We start from the raw sequence: 16,512 nt of genomic DNA, 5'->3' as shown, positions 1-16,512 counted from the left end.
CCCGAGAGGTAGACGAGCAGGAGCACTCCACTGGTGCCCATCGGCCTCGGGTTCCTCCCCAGCGGAGGGCTGGAAGCGAGCAGGCCGTCCTGTTCGCCGAGTGGCTTCCCACATGGAGTTGGGCCTAGTCCTGGTCTCTGAGCCTGCGCTGGCCGGCGGTGCCGACACTGAGGCGAGATGGATGGGGTGGGGCGCAAAATGGAGGCTCGATCACATGGGACGAGGCACATGGGCGGGTGGGGCCCGTCGTGAAGGAAGCGAGCGTTCGGTTACCAGGGAGACGGAGGGCGATCGTTGGGGCCTGACTGGAGGAGGCGAAGGCCGGCCGCCACTTGTCCCCGGCGGTCAATCCCCGGCGTGTACCCCAGCCCCGCTCACCGGGATCGCTGCGAGAGTTCGGTCACCCCCCCCACTCTCCGGCCTACACCGAAGGCCTGAAAATCCACTTGACGTCAGGTGCACCCAACTGAGGCTTGGGTGACGTCAAGGAGGGAAGTGGGAAGGCGGGGAGGGTACGGGGCATCGCTTTGCCCTGCGGTTAGAGGTGGGCGTGCACCCCCTCACCCTTTTCCAGGTTCCCCTCCCCCCCCACCCTACCTGTTGTTCTGTCTGGGGTGGTGGGGGCAAAGGCCAGAGGCACAGAGTGGGGCGAAGGTGCAGGGTGGAGTGGGAAAGGTTTGAAGGGTTTGGGGTGGTGAGGGGGAGGAGGGGAGGGGAGGGCGAGGAGGGAAAACGCCGGCAGCGGTTGGGAGCATGCGCCACGGGGCTGGGGTTGGCGCCCACAGGCAGTCTGCAGCGGGGGAGGGTGGCATTCGTCTGCCCTTCCCACCACCCCCGAGGGGTCTTTGGGGATAGGTGGGGGTGGGGGTGGGGAGGGCAACACCCGGCGCTGACGTCTCTTCCGTCTCGGCACCCGCAGGGGGAAGAAGCCAAGAACATTCCGGGAGAATCGGTGAGGGAGGAGCAGTTCACCGACGAAGATGGCAACCTGGTGACGAAGAAAGTAATGAGACGGGGACCCCTTGCGTACAGAGGCGGGGGGGGGGGGGGGGGGGGGGGGAAGCGGGGAATTATAAACCAAGCTCACCGTTGGCTCGGGGAAACCGTCAGGTCGCGTGAAGGGGCCAGGGACCGCAGCCCCGCGGCGATGAAGCCACGCCGTCTCCCCGTGTGGCTCCCGTGGTTACACGCAGCGCCCGTTCCCTGGTTTTGACCCCCCCCAGTCTGACATCGGGGCGGGTTTAACAGGGGCCACTCTTCATCATGCACCCAGAGCCAGCGTGAGGTGTTCCAGTGACCGTCTGTTTCAGTGTCTGCCCCTGTGCATTGTGGGCAGGTGAGGTGGGGGGGGGGGGGGGTAGTGTGGGGAGGCAATGCCGAGGGTGAGGGCCAGTCCGGACCGGGAGGTGTCTGTCCCTGTGGAATTCCCCGGCTTGGTCTGCCCTTCCCAGATGGCTGCTTCCCCTTGAGGGATGGAAGGCAAAATGGCCCGATGTCCCTTGTTCAGTCCGACTGAGAATCAGACTGTCCAGAGCGCACCCTTCCCATGTTCTGTGAACTACAGTCGGACTGAGAATCAGACTGTCCAGAGCGCACCCTTCCCATGTTCTGTTAACTACAGTCGGACTGAGAATCAGACTGTCCAGAGCGCACCCTTCCCATGTTCTGTTAACTAGTCGGACTGAGAATCAGACTGTCCAGAGCGCACCCTTCCCATGTTCTGTGAACTACAGTCGGACTGAGAATCAGGCTGTCCAGAGCGCACCCTTCCCATGTTCTCTGGACTACAGTCAGACTGAGAATCAGACTGTCCAGAGCACACCCTTCCCATGTTCTGTGAACTACAGTCGGACTGAGAATCAGACTGTCCAGAGCGCACCCTTCCCATGTTCTGTGAACTACAGTCGGACTGAGAATCAGGCTGTCCAGAGCGCACCCTTCCCATGTTCTCTGGACTACAGTCAGACTGAGAATCAGACTGTCCAGAGCGCACCCTTCCCATGTTCTGTTAACTAGCCGGACTGAGAATCAGACTGTCCAGAGCGCACCCTTCCCATGTTCTGTGAACTACAGTCGGACTGAGAATCAGGCTGTCCAGAGCGCACCCTTCCCATGTTCTCTGGACTACAGTCAGACTGAGAATCAGACTGTCCAGAGCACACCCTTCCCATGTTCTGTGAACTACAGGCGGACTGAGAATCAGACTGTCCAGAGCGCACCCTTCCCTTGTTCTGTGAACTACAGTCAGACTGAGAATCAGACTGTCTCGAGTACTTGTGTGTGTGTCTGTATGTATCTGTGTGTGTGTCTGCCTGTCTCTGTGTGTCCGTATCTGTCTGTGTCCCAGTCCCCAGCTCTGCTGAAGGACTGTGGGAGAGTGGGAATGGGAGCCGGTGTTTTGGGAGGAGGCTCTGAGAGGGAGCAACACCTTCCAGGAGCCTGGACCTTTCCCGGACAGATTAGCGTGAGGGAATGTGTTGCTGAAGCCCCAGGGAGTTTTCTGGCAGTACGTGGCCCTGGGAGGGTTCCCTCCAATGGGCTGACTCACTGTCTGCTGTTTGAGGGAGCTGGGACCACCAAGGTCAGGGAGAGAGAGGAGATGTGACCCACTTGTCCCAGGGTCACTCACAAGGGGACATGGTTTTCAGGTGAAAGGTTGCGAGGGGATATGAGGGAAAGGCTTTCTCACCCAGAGCAGGGTGGGAACTGGAACGTCCTTCCTGGGAGGGGAGGGGGAGCCGGGGAAGCTCACACCCTTTCAACAGCCCAGACATCACACAGGAAAGTGGGATCAGTTGTGCACCTCGAGCAGTCCATGTTCATTGGGCTGAAGGACCTGCTGTGTCCCGGATGATTCTCTGAAAACCAAGTTTTGTAACAAACCTGAAACAGCTCCCGCACTCTTAAGTTATAAGGAAGCTCCAATAGTCTGTCCAAACGCACACAAACACACACAGTCTCTCTCTCACACACACACACCCACATAGTCTCTCTCTCTCACACACACACACACACACACACACACACACAGTCTCTCTCTCACACGCACACACAGTCTCTCTCACACACAGACACAGTCTCTCACACACAGACACAGTCTCTCACACACACACACAGTCTCTCTCACAAACACACACGCACACAGTCTCACACACACAGTCTCTCTCACACACACACACGCGCGCACACACAGTCTCTCTCACACACACAGTCTCTCTCACAAACACACACAGTCTCACACACACAGTCTCTCTCACACACACACTGGCGCGCGCACACACAGTCTGTCTCTCACACAGTTTCTCACACACAGCCTCTCACAGACACGCTCACACAGTCTCACACACACACACACACAGACACGCACACACAGTCTCTCACATCCAGTCTCTCACGCGCGCGCGCGCACACACACACACAGTCTCTCATGCACACACACACATGCAGACACACACACACACAGACATACACCGACACATGCAGACACACATACATGGACACGCAGACACACTCACACAAACATGCAGACACACACACATGTGGCCACACACAGACATACACACACACACTGTGATAATGAGCTGGTGTCCCTGTCCTACTCCTGATGATTCCGTGCTGGTTACTGGGAATAATCCAGCCTCCTCAATGAACATTGCCACATACTGACTTTGGCATGGAGGGTCACAACACCAGGGTGAGAGCTTCCCCCCCAGACTAGTTTCAGGATCGTGCCCCCTGTCCCGAGTGGGAGCATCTCCCAGCTTGGGAAGATCGTTCTTCCCATCTCCCGGCCAGTGGGTTAGCAGTGCGGGATGTTTGGGAAGTGTAGCCACGGTGATGATGACAGTGTGCTCACACCAGGGGATGGACCCCATCTCTCTCTTCCCCTGCAGATTGTTCGGAAGGTGGTGCGGAGGGTAACTCCAGCCGAAGGGAAGGAGGAGACGGTGGAGATCCTGCACCAGGAACCAGCCACCCCGGAAAACCAGCTGGACAACTTGGCAAAGTACGGAGTGTTTGTGCGGGACTCCACCAGCAGTAAGGTAACGCTGTCCTCCATAGGCCGGGCATGGGGAACGGGCACACACCTGATACACACTGCTGGCTGTGCGGGCGGGTCTCATTGTGTGTCTGCATGTGTGTGTGCAGAAATCACTCTGGGTGCCTGTGACAGTCTGTCTGTGAGACTGTGTGCATGTCTGTAAGTGCATCAGTCTGTGGGTGCATGTCTCTGTGTGAAACAGTCTGTCTGTGGGTGTGTGACGATGTGTGCATTCATCTCTGAGTTAGTGTCTGTGTGTGTTACTCCAGGTGTTTCTGTCTGTCTGTGTACCTGAACCTTGCTGTGTGTGTGTGTACCTGAACCTTGCTGTGTGTGTGTGTACCTGAACCTTGCTGTGTGTGTGTGCGTGTACCTGAACCTTGCTGTGTGTGTATGTACCTGAACCTTGCTCTGTGTGTGTGTGTGTGTACCTGAACCTTGCTCTGTGTGTGTGTGTGTACCTGAACCTTGCTCTGTGTCTGTGTGTGTGTGTGTACCTGAACCTTGCTCTGTGTGTGTGTGTGTGTGTACCTGAACCTTGCTCTGTGTGTGTGTGTGTGTATGTACCTGACCCTTGCTCTGTGTGTGTGTGTGTACCTGAACCTTGCTCTGTGTGTGTGTGTGTACCTGAACCTTGCTCTGTGTCTGTGTGTGTGTGTGTACCTGAACCTTGCTCTGTGTGTGTGTGTGTGTGTACCTGAACCTTGCTCTGTGTGTGTGTGTGTGTATGTACCTGACCCTTGCTCTGTGTGTGTGTGTGTACCTGAACCTTGCTCTGTGTGTGTATGTACTTGAACCTTGCTCTGTGTGTGTGTGTGTGTGTATACCTGAACCTTTCTCTGCGTGTTTGTGTGTGTGTGTGTACCTGAACCTTGCTGTGTGTGTGTGTGTGTTTGTGTACCTGAACCTTGCTCTGTGTGTGTGTGTGTGTGTGTGTACCTGAACCTTGCTCTGTGTGTGTGTGTGTGTGTGTGTGTGCGTGGGTGTGTTTGGAATCACTTTTTTCTCTGTCCTCCATGCTGTGTGTCTTCTCCATTGTGATTGACTCTCTTTTCCCATTCATTCTCTGTGACCGTCTGTCTGTGCTGTCGGGAATCTGTTGTCTCCAATGTCTCATGCTCAGCTGACAGAGAGTGACAGTGCCTTGTACTCTGAGTGGATTCATGGCCGAATGGGTGCCCAGATTGTGAAGAGAATCAGCTCCCGAGGCGCTCCGTCACTGCCGTGAATTAGGGACGGTGCCACAAGGTAACGGCAGTGTGACTGACTGACCGACGGATTCTTGTCCCCCCCCTTGCTGATGTTGGGAGTGCCGTTGGGAAGTGGGGAGGGGGTTTCCACGTGGTAGGGACCGACACTGCGGCCCTCCAGGGCTCACTCTGTGGAGTTGTGTCTCTGCAGCTGGCAGGGCTGGAGTTGCCCTGTCTGTGTGCTGTGGACCTGACCCTCCTTCCACACCCGAACAGGTACACCGTGCCCCCTCGCCCCACACCGTGCCCCCTCGCCCCACACCGTGGCCAATCTGCCCATCAGCTCTGTTCCTCCATTCACCGAGGTCTGTCACCCTCCACTTTCCCCGCTGAGTCGAAAATCTCTCCGCCTGACTGGGGAACGCCCGTGATGAGTCCAGATGAGATGTGGTGCTGGAAAAGCACAGCAGGTCAGGTCGCGTCCACAGAGCAGGAGAACCGACGTTTCGGGCAAAAGCCCTTCATCCGGAACGTGTGAAGAATTCAGTGATTCGCTGGCCTCAGAGAGAAGGGATTTGCCCTCGTCTGTCTCTCTGTGAACTGTCCCACTCCCGACTCACAGGAGATACCCTCTGATTGCCAACTCTCACAGGGTTTTTTTTAATGTTTATCCTCTCGGGATCATGCACTGAGGTCTCCTGTCACTGTCCCACAGTCACCCAACCAACTCCACCTCAGGGAAAGCTTCACAGGGTGTTGTACCCAGCAGGATACTGATCTCCCTCCATGTGTGTGTGTGTGTGTGTGTGTGTGTGTGTGTGGAGTCAGGGCTGTGCTGGGGGACAGAGAGCAGCATCCTGTTTTGATAGGGACTGAACAGTCAAGTCTGGCTAAAGGAGAGGACACTGTGTTTCCCCCGAGCATCACAATCAGATAACATCTCCCCCTTTAAACATCCTTTCAGATCCGCGTTGCAGTGAAAAACTGACTGTTGGACGGGAGAGAGACAGGGAGGGAGGGAGAGGGAGTCTGAGCAAGGCTTGAGTTCCCCCCCCCCGCCCCTGCAGTTGTGGTTCCAGCAAGGTTCAGTGCTAACTGCTGGGGAGCTACCTCGCTCTGGGCTCTGAGAGGCTGACTGTAATGGTCTCTCCTTGTGGTTGGGCTGAGGTTCCTCAGTGATTCCAAGACTCCACGCTTCACACGGACAACCGTCTCCATCCCGAAAGTCAGCTTGCTCGCCCCACTCCCCCTCCCCCAGCACTGAGATCTGGCTGAAATCAAAATGAACTGTCGAGGTGTTTACCCCCACACAAATGATCCCTCTGTCCCTCACCCGACCCGGCACTGCCACACCACCTGAGTTTCTCCAGCATTGTCTGCCTGTCTGACAGGGACTCCCCACCTTTACCCCGCTCCCACCGCAACGCCCCCCACCTTCAACTGAATCGTCAAGGTGTTCAGCTCAGTGTCACTGGGTCCCCACTGCACAGCGTAGCCAGTGTCACTGGGTCCCCACTGCACAGCGTAGCCAGTGTCACTGGGTCCCCACTGCACAGCGTAGCCAGTGTCACTGGGTCCCCAGTGCACAGCGTAGCCAGTGTCACTGGGTCCCCACTGCACAGCGTAGCCAGTGTCACTGGGTCCCCACTGCACAGCGTAGCCAGTGTCACTGGGTCCCCACTGCACAGCGTAGCCAGTGTCACTGGGTCCCCACTGCACAGCGTAGCCAGTGTCACTGGGTCCCCACTGCACAGCGTAGCCAGTGTCACTGGGTCCCCACTGCACAGCGTAGCCAGTGTCACTGGGTCCCCACTGCACAGCGTAGCCAGTGTCACTGGGTCCCCACTGCACAGCGTAGCCAGTGTCACTGGGTCCCCACTGCACAGCGTAGCCAGTGTCACTGGGTCCCCACTGCACAGTGTAGCCAGTGTCACCGGGTCCCCACTGCGCAGGGAGTCACTGGGTCCCCACTGCGCAGGGAGTCACTGGGTCCCCAGAGCGCAGGGAGTCACCGGATCCCCAGTGCGGAGGGAGTCACCGGATCCCCAGTGCGGAGGGAGTCTCTGGGTCCCGGTGTTGCGGGAGTCACTGGGTCCCGGTGTTGAGGGAGTCTCTGGGTCCCGGTGTTGCGGGAGTCACTGGGTCCCGGTGTTGAGGGAGTCTCTGGGTCCCGGTGTTGAGGGAGTCTCTGGTCCCCGGTGTTGAGGGAGTCTCTGGTCCCCGGTGTTGAGGGAGTCTCTTGTCCCCGGTGTTGAGGGAGTCTCTTGTCCCCGGTGTTGAGGGAGTCTGTTGTCCCCGGTGTTGAGGGAGTCTGTTGTCCCCGGTGTTGAGGGAGTCTCTGGGCCCCGGTGTTGAGGGAGTCTCTGGGCCCCGGTGTTGAGGGAGTCTCTGGGCCCCGGTGTTGAGGGAGTCTCTGGGCCCTGGTGTTGAGAGTGTCTCTGGTCCCTGGTGTTGAGGGAGTCTCTGGGCCCCGGTGTTGAGCGCGTCTCTGGGTCCCTATTGTTGAGGGAGTCTCTGGGCCCCGGTGTTGAGGGAGTCTGTTGTCCCCGGTGTTGAGGGAGTCTCTGGGCCCCGGTGTTGAGGGAGTCTGTTGTCCCCGGTGTTGAGGGAGTCTGTTGTCCCCGGTGTTGAGGGAGTCTCTGGGTCCCGGTGTTGAGGGAGTCTCTGGGTCCCAGTGTTGAGGGAGTCTCTGGGTCCCGGTGTTGAGGGAGTCTCTGGGCCCCTGGTGTTGAGGGAGTCTGTTGTCCCCGGTGTTGAGGGAGTCTCTGGTCCCCGGTGTTGAGCGAGTCTCTGGGCCCCTGGTGTTGAGGGAGTCTGTTGTCCCTGGTGTTGAGGGAGTCTCTGGTCCCCGGTGTTGAGGGAGTCTCTGGGTCCCCGGTGTTGAGGGAGTCTGTTGTCCCCGGTGTTGAGGGAGTCTGTTGTCCCCGGTGTTGAGGGAGTCTCTGGGTCCCTGGTGTTGAGGGAGTCTGTTGTCCCCGGTGTTGAGGGAGTCTGTTGTCCCCGGTGTTGAGGGAGTCTCTGGTCCCCGGTGTTGAGCGAGTCTCTGGTCCCACGACACTGTCTGGGAGTCAGCGGGTGAGATTCCGACCCCTATATCCTCCCAACGCCCCACCTGCTGGATTCGCCGAGTTCGTCCGAGCTGGTGAACTGCAGGAAATCCCCCAGGGTGGAAGGAGCCGTCCCACGGAGAGTCCTTGCAGAAGCAGAGACACTGGCTGAGACGTTGTGTGTGAGTGGCCTGTTGATGTGGGTTGGTTCTGATCTTCTGGCTGTGCTGTTGAGAGTACCGTCCTCGCTGCTGAACTCTCCTCACCTCCTCTCTCTCTGTCTCTCTCCAGGGTTCTGTACACAACGCCCAGCCCTGACAGCAGCGAGCAGACGAACTGGCGGCGTTGGGTTTGCAAGGGGAAGACAAAAACGGACTTGACCTTAGGCTACACGCATGAGCTCCACCTGAGAGTTACTCACCTCAATTCGCATGCTCGACCTGCTAACAGCATGTGTCTGTCGGACCAGCCAAGGGGACGTGAAGTGGGCACCGCTGACCCGGCAGCTGGGAAGACGGACTTCCAATTATCAGATGCAGATGGAGCATCTTCACCCACCCACCCACCCCATCCCTCGACTAGACTTCCCCCTCTCCAACCAGTCCCACCCCGAACGCTCACCTCTCTCTCTCTCTCCTCTGAGATGGGTTGGAGCTGACATCTTGGAGTGGTCTTCCATTCAGTTGCTTTTTCTTTCGCTGCCTGTGGTTCATTTTGAATACTATGCAAAAAAAAAACAGCGGTGCACAGCAATATATCCATCCCAGCGCCTTTCAGGACAGTTCCACAAGCAGCTGATAGACAGATACCCTGTTCTGTTCTGCAACGATGGCTTTATTGTTTGTCAGCATTGAGACTGGTTCAGCACTGACCCTTTCACTGAGGTTTTGACGCTTCTGAGTACTCTGTTTCTGTGTTTTTTTGTTTCTGTAAAGGGTTTTGGTTTTTTTTTTTGCAGTGAGATTTCTGTTTGGTTGCAGTCTCCTTCACCCTCCGCGCACACACACACACAGACACACACCCTCTAACAGGGAATATTCCTTCTCATAACCCTCGAGTGAGTGAGGAGTCACCTTCAAGCTATGGAGCACAGCCCCGAAACGTTGACCCTCTCTCTCCCTCTCTCTGCAGGCGCTGACCGAGCTGTTGAGTTTCTCTGGCTTCTTCAAATCTCCAACTCTGATGTTTCTGACATGTTCTGCGTCGCCAATTCTGTGATTGGGGAGGGGGCGAATCCCTGTGTGATCTGAGGGAAAGTCCCCTTTTCGTGTTGATGTGGGTTGGACTTCAGCCTGGAGGGTCTCCCTGAGTGAGGGCACCCTCTCCCACCACCCCCCCCTCCCCCCCCATCCCCAGACACACACCCACAGCCAGCCCCTGCAGCCAGTTCCCCCCTCCCTGGAACTGGCTGGTCCCTGTCACTGAGATTACAGTCTTGTCTCTCTCTCTCCCCCCACCCCAGGGTCCCTGCTGTGGGTTCGTCCCCCTCAGTCCGCCTGTCTGCAGAGAAAGGAGGAGGGGGAGGTAGTCTAACCAAGGGCAGCACCTCACACCATTTCCACCCCCCCCCTCCCCCAGTCTGGGTGGGAGCTGACAATCAGCATTCCCCACCACCCCCAAACACCCACCAGCACCCTGAACTGGACTGGAGGGGGACTGTGGAAATGAAATAAGGAGTGGGGTGTCAAACTTCTCTCCCTCCCCCCCCATCACCCCCTCCCTACCATCAACTCCCTCCCCCGCCTTCCCCTCAGTCACCCCACTCTCTCTCCCCCATCACCTATTTTCCCCTCCCCCCCACCCCATCACTCCTCCTGCCCACCATGCTGTGCACCCCCACTCACTCTCTCCCCTCACCCCTCCACCCCATTGGTCTCCACCTCGCCCCCCCACCGTTACCCCCACAGTCAGTCACCCCCCCTCCCCACCCCCAGCTCACCTGTTGTGACTCTCCCCAGGTTCTGAGGTGACCTCTCTCAGACTTCAGACAGAAAGGCCGGGCCTCTCTGGAGTGGGGCCCCGCTCTGAGGTTGAGAGGTTGCCTTTTCGGGCACTGGCTCTCCGTCGGGAACGTCCCCAGCTCCTCAGACGCTGCCGGGATTTTCCGGCACCCACCCCTTGCCTGACTCCAACTCTCCAGCAGCTGCAGCCCTCCTGGGAAGCCCCGGGTGGTGAAGATTATGACCGCCCCCCCCCCCACCCCTCTCCCGCCAAGGATGCATCCCCCCTTCTTCCCCCAGCTTCTGGACTGGCACTTCCAAACTCCCTGATCCTGATGACCAGGCCGTTCTCCCCGGGGCCAGCCTCTGCTGTGGCACGGTGGTGGGGTTGGGATTGAGAGAGATTCCAGCCACTGCCCTCCCGGACACACGCTCGTGTTCCCTGGCCAACGTCTCTGGTTAGCAACCCCTACTTTCGTGGTTCACTCACCTCACTGTCCCCTCCCTCCCTCCATCCCACCACCGCTTGTCATGCCTAGAGGTTTGCTCACCTCCCTACAGCATGGGAACAGGCCTTTCGGCCTATCGAGTCCATGCTGACCCTCCCAAGAGCATCCCGTCCATACCCATCCCCGCTGCCCTCTCCCTGTGACCCAGGGCGAACCCACCCAGCCCATGGGGACAACGGAGCATGGGCCAATCCACCGTGGGAGGTAGCCCCAAAGTCCTGGACCGGCGTTAGTGAGGCAGGTCACCATTCCTGGCCCGCAGACGCTGCGGCATTCCCGGTCTCGGGAAGGCGTCTCGAGCTTGACCCGAAGCTGGGGCAGGCGGCACCCGGTTTGACCCCACTCTCGGGAAGCTGCTTCTATCCCGACCGTTGGGAAGTCCCGGGAGAGGTGGGAGCCCCCACCTCAGCCCTGCCCAGGCCTCTGAGGTGCCATCTGCTGACCGGTCGAAGGGCCAAGATCTCAAACAGGCGGGCACCTCTTCGGCTCCGTGGCCTGAGAAGGCAGGCTATGGCACACACCATGGGCCAGGAGGGAATGGGTTAGCGTTCGATGTGGGCGGAACTCCAGGGAATAGCCAGGATCCCTGCACACGAGACCAAACCACTGAACCCAAGCCTGTTCTTTCTGAAGGAATTTCCATCCCGAACCCCCCCAGCCCCTGTTGAGCTGCACTGGGACCCAGTGAAATGGGACTGGGCTAGCACCTGCTCAATGCAGTTGAGGTGTTGAGTGTCCTTCCACGGTCGAGCTCCTGGGATGATCTTTGGTCCTTGCCACCTCCATGTTCATCAGTCCAACCATAGTGAAGGGTTGGCTTCTCTCGGTCACTGCTGGGAGTGAAGGAGCAAGCCTGGAGGTCCACGTTGGTCTAGACCGGCCCTGCGTGTGGTATCCCTGTCCCGTCCAGTTCGGTTCCCGATCTGTTGGTGAGGAGTGCGATTGGAGCCCGGGGAAGCTGTCTTGGCGGCACACCGGTGGTAAACGCGAGACCGGCCGGGCGGTGCCGCAGGGATGTGCTTGCTGCCTCACCCCGAATCGATGGCCGGGCGCGGAACCCCCACGCCCAGCCGGGATGGTTCAGTCCGAATCCCTGCTGTCCGAAGTCCGGCCCTGCGTTCGGATCTTCACTCCCAAACCGCGAGGCCCTCCCGGAGTGGGCGCCACTCTGAGGTGACCAGCCGCTTCCCGACTCGCGACTCGAGTGGAGTCCGGCCGCGGGTTCTTCTGCCCCGGGAGGGGGCGGGCACGCTTCCCCCCACCCCCGCCATTGCAGGATGGCCGAGGGAGAACTGAGCTGCGCGAACCAGCCAATGGGAGAGTCCTGCGAGATGGTCCCCCCCACCCTGAGAGGGACGGTCAAAACGCTGCGATGATCTGGGGCCATGCACTCAGGTGCTGGGTGAGCGAGTGACAACTTGCCAAGGCCCGTGCATGGTCTCGGGGTTGACAGGAATACCGTTTCAGGCTGGTGGAGATAGTTCCCTGGTGCTACGTGCCATCCCACCCACACCCCCTCCCTGGAGCCCTTCCCTCTGAAGAACATCAGTGTGTAGTGGTGACTGAGTGGCAATCTCCAAGGGTCCTGGGCACTCTCAATGCCCAGGCCGCTGGGGTGGCACCAACCCCTCGTTGAGGCACTTAGAGCAGGCCCTTTGGCCTGTTGAGTCCACACTGGCCCTCTGAAGAGCATCCCACCCAGTCTCACCTTCTCACTGTTATCCACCCTAACCTGCACATCCCTGAGCACTATGGGTAATTTAGCATGGCCAATCCACCCTAACCTGCGCATCCCTGAGCACTATGGGTAATTTAGCACAACCAATTCACCCTAACCTGCACATCCCTGAGCACTATGGGTAATTTAGCATAGCCAATCCGCCCTCACCTGCGCATCCCTGAGCACTATGGGTAATTTAGCACAGCCAATTCACCCTAACCTGCACATCCCTGAGCACTATGGGTAATTTAGCATGGCCAATCCGCCCTAACCTGCACCTCCCTGAGCACTATGGGGTAATACATACTTTCCATGCCTGTAAAACCAAAGGACAGTGCTTCAAAGGAACACACTTCACTATACCATTGACCACTGGCAATCTAACCTCAGCGACTGTATATAACAAGAAACTGCAAACCTGTGTGTGTGTGTGGGTGGTGCAGTCTGTGACTGCTGCTTGCGAGCTAGTGCACCTTAATGTTCTGAATTTCAAGCACACAAAGAAAAGGAGAGGGTTGGTACAACAGTGGGGGGGGACTTCACAACTTAGAACCAAGACTGAGCCTTGGTCAGTCTCGCAATAATGGATCAGTGAGCACAAAAGGACCAGGAGCCTTCAAAAAAGCACACGGACAGCAGGAAAATGGCAAGAGTCTGCTCCGTGCAGGAGCTGCCCTCAGCAGGGACTCTAGTCCCACCTCCGCAAAGGTTCACCGATCTGGGACCCTGGCCAACTCTGACCGTCAGGCTGCCCTGCCTGGCCCTGTTCAACTGTCTGATAGCAATAATAACCCGACACAGAGTTCAATAATATGGCACCGGGCACATCCTTCTCAAAGCCCAGCACAAAGCTTTCAGCCAGTGGGATGTCTGCACATGTGGGTGTTGCGGGAAGGAACAGGGGCTGGGGGTGGAGGAGTTATCTGCAGACAGTACTGTCTTACAAAGTGCAGACTGCTGTGACTCATACTTACAGTTTCACTCCAGGATTGGGAGTGTCACCAAGCAGCCTCTTGGGTGTGTGTCGCGTGTCTGTGCATGAGTGTGCCTGTGTCCTTTGCCTGGATGTGTGGTGCGTCAGTGTGCATGTCTGTGCCTGAGTCTGCCTGCACCTATATGCGTACTGTGTTTGTGTGTGGTGTATCTGTGTAATGTGCCTGCACCTAGATTGTGCTGTGAATGTGCTTGTGTGTATGGTGCGCCTGTCCTTATGTCCTTTGCCTGTGTATATGTGTGTGTGTGTGGTGCGCCTGTCCCTGCATTCTTTGCCTCTGTGTGTGGTACATCTGTGCCTGTATTCTTTGCCTGTGTGTATGGTGTGCCTGTCCCTGTGTTCTTTGCCTGTGTGTGTGTGTGGTGTGTCTGCACCATGTTCTTTGCCTCTGTGTGTGTGTGTGTGTGTGTGTGTGTGTGGTCCATCTGTGCATGGGTTCTTTGCCTGTGTGTGTGGAGTCAGTGCCTGTGTTCTTTGCCTGTGTGTTTGTGTGGGGTCCGTCTGTGTATGGGTACTTTGCCTGTGTGTGTGTGTGGTCTGTCTGTGTGTGGGTTCTTTGCTTGTGTGTGTTTTGTGTGCCTGTCCCAGTGTTCTTTGCCTGTGTGTGGTGTCTGTGCCTGTGTTCTTTGCCTGTGTGTGTGTGTGGTCCGTCTGTGTGGGAGTTCTTTGCCTGTGTGTGTTTGGTGCGCCTGTCCCTGTGTTCTTTGCCTGTATGTGTGTGTGTGTGTGGTCCGTCTGTGTGTGGGTACTTTGCCTCTTTGTGTGTGTGTGGTCCATCTGTGTGGGGGTTCTTTGCCTGTGTGTATATGGTGTCTGTGACTGTGTTGCTTGCCTGCCTGTGTGTGTGGTGCTCCTGTCCCTGTGTTCTTTGCCTCTGTGTGTGACGTGCCTGTCCCTGTGTTCTTTGCCTGTGTTTCTGGTGCGTTTGTCCCTGTGTTCTTTGCGTGTGTGTGTGTGTGTGTGGTGCGCGTGTCCCTGTGTTCTTTGCCTGTGTGTGAGGGGGTATGTCTGTGCCTGTGTTCTTTGCCTGCGTGTGTGTGTGGTGCGCCTGTCCCGAAGTCCTTTGCTTGTGTGTGTGTGTGCGTGTGTGTGTGGTGCGCCTGTCCCTGCGTCCTTTGCCTGTGTGTGTGTGTGTGTGTGTGTGTGAGGGTGAAACAGAGAAAACACTGTGCAGTCTCAGAGGGAGGGAGGGTTGCAACTGCTCTCTGTCACCCGGGAAAGCAGGAAGTAGAGCCAGGCTGGTTTGGAATCGTATTAATCCTAATGCATTTTAACTGTAAGGAATGCTTCAGCACTCGTATCAAGCATTAACAGGAATGTTTAGACCTCGACTGCTCATCAGGTTTAAAGCTATGGCTGTCTTAGAATACTCAACTATAGAATGCTGACCCACTAACATCGAACTGATGCAGCTTTTTAGAGTTTGAACAGATTCCTCGTTTTTTTTTACTTGGTGTCATGGAGAGAACCCTTTTGAATTCGAGTACCTGTATTAAAGACCTGTAAAATAAAAAAAAGTAAATTTAAAAGAAAAATAAGCCATTTCTCTGTACACCAGCTCAATACTTGAAACAAAAAAAAGAATTAAAGAAATTATTTAAACCATTTCTCCCTGTGAAAGCTCTCGCTTGATGGGGGCGCGTTATTTGGAGGGAACAGTTCTAAGCGATTCGGTCATTGCTCGTGGGGGTCATGTCCGTAGCTCTGAGCCAGGAGGATTTCCCCCTCCCATCTGAGGACACCACTGGTTTGAATTGGAAGCTTCAGGCAAAAGGTGACTCTGAGCGGGAGGAGGATAGAACTGGGAACAGTATAGCCTTCGACATTGGGCTGAACATGACTCCAAATTAAACTCATCTCTTCCGCCTGGACTTAGTCCCTGCCCCACCATTCCTTGTGGTTATGTAAAAGTCTCTTAAATACCCCTGTCTGCCTCCACCACAGCCCCTGGCAGCCATTTCCAGAGACTGACTGCTCTCTGCGTTAAACAAAGACTTGCCCCCTTCTGTCCCCTTTCAACTTTGACCCTCTCACCTTAAACGTATGGTCCCTACTTTCAGAAGTTTCACCTCTGGAGTTGGGGTGAGGGGATTGAAAGATTCTGACCGCCGACCCAACTGATTGCCCACCTCCCCGCCATCCAAAGACACGGGGGCTTGGGCAAACGTCGGGACAGGGAACAGGAGGAGAGTATTTGGTCCTTGCAGCCCCGTCACCATGGAGGAGGTGCGGCTGAGAGGCTTGGGTTTGGTCAGGGACTGTGACCGTCGCCCACCCCGTAGAATGGGAACGCCATGGGATCTGTCCATATGCTGGGGTTGGAGGACAAAGGGAGTCTCTCTCTCTCTCCGAGAAGGTGCACTGCTGGAGGATGACTGAGCGGGGCCATTCTGGGTCAGTTTGGAGGGGAGTTTCTCCTGCTAACTTTGCATTCAGTCTGCTTTTGAGAGTTGACCATGGCCAACCCTCCTTCCCGTGTCCTGTGAACAGGAAATTGGCAGCTCTTCAGGCTACAGGCAAGCACTGGACAGTCAGCTCTCATCCCATGCCTGGACTCTCGTCGTCCTGCTGTCAGAGTCGGTCAGAGTCACAGGCACAGACCCGACAATCCATGCGGGGGAGTGCGGGTGAGACACGCTCCCTACGGAGGAACGTTCCCACTGGCACTGACCGGAATTCATCACAAGAGGGAGGGAGTGGGAGAGAGGGAGGGACTGGGAGTGAGGGAGAGAGTGAGAGAGGGACTGGGAGTGAGGGAGGGACTGGGAATGAGGGAGAGAGTGAGGGAGGGACTGGGAATGAGGGAGGGAGTGAGAGAGGGACTGGGAATGAGGGAGGGACTGGGAATGAGGGAGAGAGTGAGGGAGGGACTGGGAATGAGGGAGGGACTGGGAATGAGGGAGAGAGTGAGGGAGGGACTGGGAATGAGGGAGAGAGTGAGGGAGGGACTGGGAATCAGGGAGAGAGTGAGGGAGGGACTGGGAATGAGGGAGAGAGTGAGGGAGGGACTGGGAATGAGGGAGAGAGTGAGGGAGGGACTGGGAATGAGGGAGGGACTGGGAATGAGGGA

At 57.0% G+C, this 16,512-nt stretch overlaps 1 protein-coding gene across 5 annotated transcripts in view; it reads left to right on the top strand.

Moving 5' to 3' along the window:
- Positions 1-9,240, top strand: part of LOC132837026 (ankyrin-1-like) — a 262,828-nt gene extending 253,588 nt beyond the window's left edge. For 4 of the 5 annotated variants that reach the window (XM_060856676.1, XM_060856674.1, XM_060856673.1 and 1 more), the window contains 4 exons: positions 920-1,003; positions 3,894-4,043; positions 5,166-5,290; positions 8,571-9,240. In XM_060856676.1, coding sequence (XP_060712659.1) covers positions 920-1,003; positions 3,894-4,043; positions 5,166-5,270 — 339 coding nt within the window. In that variant the 3' untranslated portion in view covers positions 5,271-5,290; positions 8,571-9,240. The remainder of the gene's footprint in view (positions 1-919; positions 1,004-3,893; positions 4,044-5,165; positions 5,291-8,570) is intronic. The other variant, XM_060856675.1, reaches the window with a different exon arrangement.
- The last annotated feature ends 7,272 nt before the right edge of the window (positions 9,241-16,512 follow it).

Source organism: Hemiscyllium ocellatum, chromosome 48 (assembly GCF_020745735.1).
Source record: "Hemiscyllium ocellatum isolate sHemOce1 chromosome 48, sHemOce1.pat.X.cur, whole genome shotgun sequence".
Lineage (NCBI taxonomy): Eukaryota > Metazoa > Chordata > Chondrichthyes > Orectolobiformes > Hemiscylliidae > Hemiscyllium > Hemiscyllium ocellatum.
Note: the sequence above shows the minus strand (reverse complement) of the source record. Positions and strands in the feature narration are given on the sequence as shown.